The 9666-nt window shown below is 48.4% G+C and overlaps 1 protein-coding gene across 3 annotated transcripts; it reads right to left on the bottom strand.

Annotated features, from left to right (window-relative positions):
- Positions 1 to 962: 962 nt before the first annotated feature.
- Positions 963 to 9391, bottom strand: ECSCR (endothelial cell surface expressed chemotaxis and apoptosis regulator). 3 transcript variants are annotated; one of them, XM_036241250.1, is made up of 10 exons: positions 9288 to 9391; positions 5785 to 5829; positions 5412 to 5459; positions 5166 to 5225; positions 4663 to 4779; positions 3206 to 3319; positions 2705 to 2803; positions 2468 to 2504; positions 1471 to 1567; positions 963 to 1300 (listed from the first exon to the last, which is right to left on the bottom strand). In XM_036241250.1, exons 1-10 carry the CDS (start codon positions 9346 to 9348, stop codon positions 1292 to 1294), a joined length of 687 nt encoding a protein of 228 aa, XP_036097143.1. In that variant the 5' UTR covers positions 9349 to 9391; the 3' UTR covers positions 963 to 1291. The 3 variants fall into 3 exon arrangements, with proteins under 3 accessions (XP_036097143.1, XP_036097144.1, XP_036097145.1); XM_036241251.1 differs by lacking the exon at positions 5166 to 5225; XM_036241252.1 differs by lacking the exons at positions 5166 to 5225; positions 5412 to 5459.
- Between the last annotated feature and the right edge of the window lie 275 nt (positions 9392 to 9666).

Raw genomic sequence — 9666 nt, 5'->3', positions numbered from 1 at the left:
TTTTTGTTCTAGGCTTTCTTTCTCATATCACCTTGCAGATCTAAATACAGGAGAAAATAGCATATTGTGGCTTCAAAATGAGTAATCTATGTTCTCCCTTTATTCTAAACTGCCAGTTAGCAGATGCTTATAAAGTTAAACACTGCATGCAGACATACACAGATGACTCTTCCCAAAATTTATTTTCAAACACAGATTACTGAGAAAACAGATAACTGCTTTCTTTTCCTCCTTCTCTTTAAATTATTTTACCTTATTTGTGATCTTTTTTCTTTTCTTTTTTTCTTTTTGTACGTGCCCCTAGTGGGAACTGAACCCAGATCTCTCTGGTCCACAGGCTAACGCTCCAACTGCTGAGCCAAACCAGCCAGGGCAATTTGTGATCTTTTATTTTTAGGATACAAAGATAAAGCTGATTGGGGTAAAGTGGGTGGGGTTTTGCTTTATAAAGTTATAGACCTGCCCTGGCCAGTGTGGCTCAGTTGGTTGAGTATCATCTCATGCACCAAAAGGTCGCTGGTCAGGGCACATACCCAGGTTGTGAGTTCAATCCCCAGTTGGGCTGCATATGGGAGGCAACCGATCAATGTTACTTTCTCACACCAATGTTTTTTGCTCTCATTCTCTCTCCCTTTCCCTTCCTCTCTCTTAAAAGCAATAAAAACAGCCCTGGCCAGTTTGGCTTAGTGGTTAGAGTGTCAGCCCAGGGACCAAAGAGTCGTGGGTTCAATTCAGTCAAGGGCATGTACCTCGGTTGCAGTTGGTCCCTAGCCCTGGTCGGGGTCGTGCAGGAGGCACCCAGTCAATGTGTTCCTCTCACCTGGATGTTTCTCTCTCTCTTCTTTCCTCCCATTCTATCTGAAGATAAATAGTAAAAATATCCTCAGGTGAGGATTAAAAATATATATATATATATATATATGCATGGGAGCATAGACCTTAAAAGAAATGAGACTGCAGGCCAGAAAATAATTTTAATGCCGAGTAGAAAGGACCAGTCCACATTGTCATTTTCCTTGCTTTTGCTCTATAGGCTTCTCCTTCCTATGACTTTGAGAAGGTAGGAGAAGCCGGCGGAGTTTCTAGAGTGGCTGTCCATATGGGAAAGTCTCTCAGTGGTAGCTTGCTGCCAGATGTGGAGGAACATTAGTATCCTTTAGATCTGGGAGTAGAGTGAAAAGATAAAATAATTTATATGTGGTTTATTGCCTCTACTGATCCCATCGCCTTCCTCTTTACAGTCACAGGGCAGCTGCATCATCCTCAGACTCATAGGGACCCACAGTTGCTTTTAAAGAACCTGCAAAATAAATACTTAATGAGGAAGGGCGAACTTGTTGGGAGTGATAAAATAGACAAAAGGAGAGAAGAGCCTGGGTCTTTGAAAGTATCTTTTTTTCTGGGTAAGGAACAAGAGCTTGAAGGAAGGAGGAGGAGGGAGAAGGGAAGAAGGAACCAGGAAAAATGCACCTTCTCTGCTGAGCAGCATCCTTTGCTGTTATTCATGTTGATATTCTTCATGGAGATGAGGGTGATGCTGTCTTTCTCTCCATTGGCTGCAGAGCAGCTAAAAGAAAGAGAACATGGGTTATGGATAGGAGGAGTGGGAGGCAACATGAGCATCAAGGAACTGTGAGGGGTTTGTTGAAACAGACCTTTGTTTTGGTGGTGGATCATAATGAAATGAGAATGTGTTTTGAAGCCCAAAAGACTTGTATTTAAATCTTTGTTTTACTATCTTCTGCTTGTGTGATCTTGTCCGATTTATGGCCTCTCTTAAGTCTCCATTTTTATTTTATTTATTTATTTTTTTTATCCTCACCCGAGGATATTTTTCCATTTTTTGTACAGATAGAGTGGGAGGGAGAGAGAGTGAGGGAGAGAGAGAGAGAAACATCAACGTGAAGGGACACATCGAGTGGCTGCCACCCGCACGGCCAACCAGGGCCGGGGACAAACTGCAACCGAAGTACGTGCCCTTAGCGGGAACCGAACCCGGGTCTCTCCGGACCGCAGGCCGACGCTCTAACCGCTGAGCCAAACTGGCCAGGGCTCTCCATTTTTAAATGTATAAAATGCAGTAATATCTGCCTTGAAGAAGTACTCTAAGAATTTGAGGTAATATTACCAAATATCTACCACAGGGCTTGGCACATACAAGGTATTCAATAAGTGGTTTCTTAAATAAGTACTTCTTATTTAAGGGGTATATTAGAGTCTGAATTCCTACACTTTTCATGAAGAGGTAATAGGGGGTTAGCCCTGGGGCTGAAGAGTTCCAGTCCATCTCTGGTTACCTGATTGCTTCCTTTCAAGTCTGCCCATCCTGCCTGCCCCTAGCTCTGGCCTCTGTGGAGGCTGTTAGGATTCCATGTGTGTGTAGAAGGCAGGAAACTTTGGTTCCCTCTTGGAGGGGATACTGAGAGGTCAGATAGATGATTCCTACTTACACCTCTGACAGTCTTACCTTTCAGATATCCCTGAACTCCCAGGTTTCTGGGGATCTATAAAAACCAAAGGCACAGATTGGGGGTCACATGCTATTCTCAGAAGCCCAACCTGCCCCTCAAAGTTCACCCAAATAGACCCTCCCATTTCATCTAATGGTGCTGGTGTGTCATTCCTTCCCTCAACTCTCGGCTGGGTATCAGTCCCAGGATCCAACTTTGGGGTCTTCAGCAAAGAGGGGAAAAGAGGTGCGTACCTTCAGATTCCTTGTTCTTCCGACACTTAAACCTTAGACTGACCACACTGACCAGGATGATTACCACAACCACCAGGATGACAATGAAGCTGATAACACCTAAACAGGGATAAGGATGGGGAGAAGCGGAGGCAGAGAAGGGAACAAAAGGAGATAACAGGAGTTCAAATTCTCTTCCCAGCTAAGTGCTATGTAGATAGGCTCCAAACAAAGTGCATTTTGAATTCCCCTTCTCTCCTGAGTGAATGAGCATTCCACCTACTGCCCTGACCAGAGTGGGTTTCACAATCCTTCCCCATCCTCTCATGAGAACATGGAACCTAGCTGAGCCCAGAAGAACTGTCTAGAGGGTCAGTGGAGGCTCCTTCCCACCAAAGCCTTTATTGTCAGCCAAATCCTCCTAGCACAAATGAGTGAGATTTGAACTTGTGTTTCCAGACCCAGAGTCTAAGTCAGTTCAAAGGTGAGGTCCCCTGTCACACCCCAACTTCTCCCTCTCACCAAATGCAGCCACAGTGAGCACCGTCTCTGACGTGGGGCTGGGCAGAATGGTGGAATCTTCTCTTGTCCTCAGGTTCATGGTGGCTGGTTTGGGAGTAACATTTTGCGAGGTGTCTAAAATGGAATGGTGATGGGTGCTTCAGTGAAGGGATTACTCAGCCTACCAGAGAGAGCTAGCTTCCTTCCCATTTTTTCCAGGTAAAGGACTACAGAGAGAGCTCAAGCCCTACTGAAAAGATTTCCTCACTGCCCCTCTGACCAGGTCCTATGAGGATGGAGGTCGGAACTGGGTGATGTGGCCCGGCTGGTGTGGCTCAGTAGTTGAGCATCAACCCATCCACCAAGAGGTCACTGGTTTGATTCCTGGTCAGGGTACATGCCCAGGTTGTGGGCCAAATCCCCAGTGGGGTGAGGGCATGCAGGAGGCGGCCAATTGATGTTCTCTCTCATCGATGTTTCTCTCTCTCTTTCCCTCTCCCTTCCTCTCTCTCTAAAAATCAATAAAGGAAAAAAAAAAAAAAAGAACTTGGTGATGTGGGATCACATGACTAGATCGCTGGTTGTTCATGCTACTAGTTCCAAAGGAATTCAGAAAGTTCAGGATGCTACCCTCATTATGCTCTTCCCACCATCCCTTTGGAGCGCCTACAGGAAAGCGATTTATGCTGCAGACATAGGGAGACAGACTAGGCAAAGTAGAGCCATCTGTGTTTTGCCAAGGGTTGAAGAGGGAGGAAAGAAGGGCACCAGATGTTTGTCCCCAGGTACTGATCTAATAAGCCAGCCTGCCAGTTAAAGGACATAAGTTTCTGGCCCTCTTAAAAAGTGGAATGGTCCCCCATCTCTTCCTCCTTTGAACTCATTGTACTGCAGGCCTGATTGCTGTTCCATTTCCTGTCCTCAACCCCTTCTAAATAAGTCTGGGAGTGTGAAAAAAGTCCCAGAGCCAAGAGGTAGGGTGAGAGAAAGGGTCAGTGTGCTCTTTGTTGTGAGTACAAACAGGACATACCTCTGCTTCTGCTGCCACTGCTGCTGCTGTTGCTTGGGACACCTGTGCCTGTGCCATGAACAGCAGGCCAAGGTGGAGGGTATCCACCCCCGCCCAGCTCTTCGCCCACGCTGCTGGGTGAAGACCAACCTGCCCTGAGAAGTGTGTACCCCTTTCCCAACCTTTTCTGCCTTCCTTTCCATTATTTGGGTTCTCCTAACCCACCCTGTCCCTCCCTATGCCTTTATCAATCCCGAGTCCAGACTCTTTCTACTTTCTTGTGACCAGACCCAAATACCTGTCTCTACTCCCCACCAAACCTCTCTCATTCTCTCCAGAGCAGGGTGCTGCTGATGTGGATCCTGGCTTTGAGACCCCTCACTGCGGGGCAGGCCTTGGGCCCCCTGAAGAGGAGAAGGAACCCAGCCAGACATGACCATGTATTTCACCACCAGCCCCAGATACTTACCAAATCCTGATGTGTGCTGCTGTGGCTGGGAGGGGAAGTGACCATCCATGGTGGTTGACCTTGGTGTCACATGTTTACTGGGTACTGTGGGGACCTGTGAGGACTTCACTGGAGCAGCTGTGGATTAGGAAGCACGTGTGGGCCTGCTTAGGACTTCAACCAGCATGTACACAGGGAGGGCTCTTTAGTCTAAAATTGTTCTTTTCATTACTGCTTTCAATTCCAGAAGGAGCTATCCTCTCTTTCACCTCTGGGTCTTTACCTGTACAGTTTCCTCTGCCTGGAATATACCCTACCACCCTTCACCCCACAATCTTCATTTGGTTAACTCCTTCTTTGGCCTCAGCTTTGGAGCTCACTCACTCTGGGATCTCTTCCCTGGCCCTCAAATTAGAAGTGGTCTTATTTACTTGTCTGTTCCTCCACTAGTCTGTATTCTCCTTTAGAGCAGAACTGTGTCTGCTTCCTCATTGGGCCCTCCCTGGATGGAATTTGTAAAGTACCTGGGATACTGGTACTGGACAGAGGGCTTGGGCTCTGGGGCTCTGAGGAAGGGCTGTCTCCTGTAAGGACAGAGACAGAGGAGGAGTTGGAGGTGGGACAGGTTTGATGACACCACACTCTAACTCATATGAGAACCCTTGGGCTGCAGGCAAGTCTAAAAGGCTGGGCGGGGGGCTGGGCAGGGGGCTGGGCAGGGGGCTGGGCAGGGGGAAGGGATTAGCCCCTTAGCAACCATACTCACTCACCTGTGTTGGGAGAAGTTGGCTGTGTGGTCAGACTTACACTGAAAGCTCCTGAAACAGATCATCTGAGGCTGAGGGTCTGTTGCCTCCTATTGCTCTGTCTCCCCCTCTTCTTCCCTATGGCTGGTGTTTTCTAGTCTTCTTTTCCTACCCAATCCCTCACCTGCAACCATCCATCTCTTTTTTCTTTCAAGGCAGGTTAGACTGGGCCAAACTGAAAAAAGTCCCTAGATGAGCTCAGTCCTGGATGTCCTGAGAGCTCGGGCCCCACCCTTAGTCACCTGAGATCTGTGCAAAACAGAGTCTAGAACTCCTCTCACCCTTACTAAGCTCCCAGACATAAATGCTGAAGGAGGCCCTGTGTGTTTGGTCTTACCCTGATTGCTAGAGGGCTGCATTGTCGTGGGCTGGGAGTTGTGGCCTGCAAGAGAAAGCAAAATGCATGGACTAGCTTTGTGGTCTCTCACCCAGCAGAGCCCCCAGATAAATCGAGGCCTTTTGGCTTTTCAAGTCTCCCATGTTGACACAGGGCTAAAGGATGTGGCTCCAGTTTACAGGGCTGGCTTCCTCTGAGATCCTGTCTGAATAGCACCATCACCACCACGTCATGATTCAGTGTCCCAGAGTCCTTTCCTGTCTCTTCAATCCCACATAGGTTTTATACCAACCTCACACAATGTCAGGGGAGGGTTAGTTTAAACTAGTGATATATCCAAAGACACTGGGCCAGTGACCTGCCAAGTCTAGACAAAGACTCCATCCAAGTCTCTAATGCTGACACTGCACTACCATTGAGCCATCCATTTTCTCCTGTGAACATTGTCATACTATGGGGGGAGTCCTGCCCCAAGGGAAGGGGGTGGAAAGATGTGAGGAATAAGATGGAGTTAGGGATTGGAGTTGGTATCTGGGCTATATTTCCGCCCTCCTCTGGAGGTAGGGGCCTACATAGGAAGCAAGTTCTGAGATATATGCAGGAGGTAGGAAACCTCTAGAACGAGTGATCAACTTACTCTCACAGGTAGAGGCTTCTCAGTACTGGTGGTTGTTGGCCAAACCCAGGGAGGAGGTTGCTAGGAGGCCCCAGTAAGAAGCCCTCATTAGATTGTTTTGTAAGTACATGTGTATGTCTGCCAGCCTCTATGCAGATGTGTGTGTGTGTGTGTTTGTGTGCCCATATATGTGTCCCCTGTGTCTGTGGGACCTCAAAGGTCAGATTGTGTTTGCTCATTTTCCACAATGAAATCATTCTTGAAACCTGTGAACAATGTGAAAGGAAAACGTGGGGAAGTGGAGCCGCCCAGCTGGGTTCCCGTCCCTCTACTCCGACTGGGACTGCAACCACTGGCCTGGCCCTCTGCTCCCTCAGCCCCTCACCATCAGGGAAGCACCAAGCTGGGGCGTGGGAGGAGAGGCAGCTGGGGGCCAGGGGCCCGCCCAGCCCGTGGCAGCCTGCTGGTCTGTTTATTTACCTTAGCCACTACATTTCTCCGTGGGGCAATCACTTGGATAGTGTGGAATTAATTGTTTCCAAGCCCACGCTTTCCCAAACCCTAGACTGTGCTGTGTTTTTCCAGGTTGCCATCTCTGACAATTTCATTTCCTTATTGGTGGGAGGTCAAGAGGGGAGTTAAAACTTGTAGGTGCCCCAGGCTAGAGAGAACTTTTTCCAGCTGGGAAATGACCCTTTTAATTCAAGGCCTGTCTTGAAAACACCTATCTGTTGGTGAAGGGTATCTCAGGTAAGCTCTATAAGGTTATGGCTTTAGTTTTTAGTGGGAGGGAGCAGTGCATGACTCCCCACATTTATCTAAAAACAAAACTAGTGTCTTGGAAAGAGTTCCAAAGTCACAAACTCTAAGTTCCAGTAGACTGCTCTTTGTCCCCTGCTCCCTCTCCCCACTGAAACTTTTTAACACCAGCAGATTCCTCTGTGAGTAGAGGAGGGATTTAGAGAGCATCTGTTGCCCTGGCTGGTTTTGCTCAGTGGTTAGAGCATCAGCCTGCGGTCCTGAGAGACCCGGGTTCCGTTCCCACTAAGGGCACGTACCTCGGATGAAGTTTTTCCCCAGCCCTGGTTGGGTCGTGTGGGTGGCAACCACTCGATGGGTCCCTTTCACATCGATGTTTCTCTCTCTCTCTCTCCCTCCCACTCTATCTGAACAAAATATCGAAAAATGTCCTTGGGTGAGGATAAAAAAAACAATAGAGAGCATCTGTTTTCACAGGCCAGGGTGCCTCTGACCGACCACTGGGCATGCAGACAACCAAAGAACACTGGCCACTAGAATTTATTTTCCTGTCTCTCCTCCTTAATCCCCACCTACTTCATTTCCATTTAGACTCTCTTTCTTACCCCTCCACCACCACCATCCTATTTTCCTTAGCAGCATATTTTAGCAGTTAAAATCATGGATTTTGGAGGCTGACAGGCATGAGTTCAAGTCCTGACTGTCACTTACTGACCAGGACTTTAGTTTTCTCTTTGTTAAAATGCAAGTGATTTTAGTACCTTGTAAATGGTTGTGAGGATAAGAAAATGCATGTAAAGTACAGTGCCTGACAGAGAGCCCGTGCTCAATAAATGCTAGACATCTAAAATTTGCCCCCTTCTCTCAAATCCTCCAAGTCTCAAGTCTGCCTTGCCCTGATTTGTGTATCCACAGTCAAGTCCCATGGTGGGCCTGAATATCCTCAAATAGATTCCTCAGTCCATCAAAATGAAGGAGACAGTCAGTGCTCTGAGATATCAGAGGAGAGGTTAGGAAACACAAACGGCGAGCATGGCTTACATGGAGTTTACACAGGGCATTCCTAGTCCTGGCACTCATCTGGGTCAGGGCAGTGGGTAGGGAAGCTGAGAGAAGCCTAGGCCTATGGAAATGCCACCCCATGAGTCTCACCTTTTAATCTTCTCTGCCATTTCTGCAGTTTCTACAATAGCCTATTCCCCAGCCCCAGATCAAATGTGTGACTCTATCTTCTGGGAAGGGGGTTCGGGGTGGGGGTGATCATGGACTTTTAAAGAAATGTCTGACTTCTCCAGAAGGCAGAGTCTTCTGGTACTCAGGCCTTCTCACCCACCACCAAGAAAGGACCTTCTTCTTCTCCATCCAAACACTCTTACACTCTCCTCTGCGGCTTTGAGCACTGGTTCATGAATCTTCCACAGAAGACTCATGAAGGGTGAGGTGGGGGTGGGGAAGGAATGACCAAGGGAAGTTGCTGCCCTGTGAGTCAGAATCTCCTGGATTTCTCATGGTTCCCAGCAACTGCTCCCTAATTAGAGGACCCCCTATGAGCTTCTCCACTCATCAGTTAGCAGAGCCCTGCCTGAGAGGTGTTTTCAAATTATCTCCTCTGAAGACCATCTCATCGAGGTCCCTGGGTGAGGATGTTGAGTACATCCTCTTTGGCAGATAGTTCTTTGTATCTAACTTGAATTCCTCTTGCTGTGAGCCTAAAGTTAGTGTTTGGAATTCCCAGGTTGTTACTCCCCATTTGGAAGAAGAAAAAAGATCACCTGTAAAGCCCAAGGTGCAGACAATTTCATGCTAGAACACTCTGGAAGGAGCTTTTGGGCCTCATCTCACACCAAGACAGTCACTTCCCACATTTCGGGCGACCAGCCTTTATGGGAGTCCTGGTTCACCCTGGAAATTTTCTCACAAAAAGATTTAACCATATGCTATTGTACCCTTGCCTGGTAATGACTGCCTCCCAATCCAACTGATTTCTTTCATATAAGGCTCGGGAATTTCCCTTGGGCCCTGGATGGAGCGCTAGATGTAGGGAGAATGTCCTGAAGGAGGGACAGGCTCTCCGGACTGCCAGCCCTGGGAAGGGAACTGCTGAAGGAGGGTGGCAAGTGCCTCTTACCTTGGAATAGGAGGAAGCTGAGGATCACCCAGCACAGCTGTGTTGCTCCAACAACCTCCATGTCAGCTGGGTCTGTGGTGGGCAGGCAGCCGCTCCGTGGAGGCTCTGTCCATAGTGGAGAAGAGAGAGGGAGTACTGGGAGGGGGAGGGGCTGGGGGCTGGCTCTCCAGGAGCTTCCTGTCAAAGAATAGAAGGAAACAGATTGGGACTAACTCCAGGGGCCCTGTTCAGCCTGACAGCCCAGATGAGGATGTAAGGCTGAAACATCAACAGCTGCGCCCTGGGCTCCAAGATTCCACGTGGCCTGGGCTAGGGCCACTGTGTTCCCCTGCAGGGCCTGTGCTCAAAGACCAGTGAAGACATCCTTCCCCCTCCCCAT

Source organism: Molossus molossus, unplaced genomic scaffold (genome assembly GCF_014108415.1).
Source record: "Molossus molossus isolate mMolMol1 unplaced genomic scaffold, mMolMol1.p scaffold_m16_p_4, whole genome shotgun sequence".
NCBI classification, from domain to species: Eukaryota; Metazoa; Chordata; class Mammalia; order Chiroptera; family Molossidae; genus Molossus; species Molossus molossus.
This window is presented reverse-complemented; position numbering and strand designations above follow the sequence as displayed.

Coding starts and splice junctions, on each gene's coding strand:
- ECSCR (XM_036241250.1), bottom strand. CDS start 9,348: ATGGAGGTTGTTGGAGCAACACAGCTGTGCTGGGTGATCCTCAGCTTC. Junction 5,226..5,411: donor GCCAACTTCTCCCAACACAG/GTGAGTGAGTAT, acceptor CTGTCCTTACAG/GAGACAGCCCTTCCTCAGAG. Junction 2,804..3,205: donor GCTCACTGTGGCTGCATTTG/GTGAGAGGGAGA, acceptor ATCCCTGTTTAG/GTGTTATCAGCTTCATTGTC.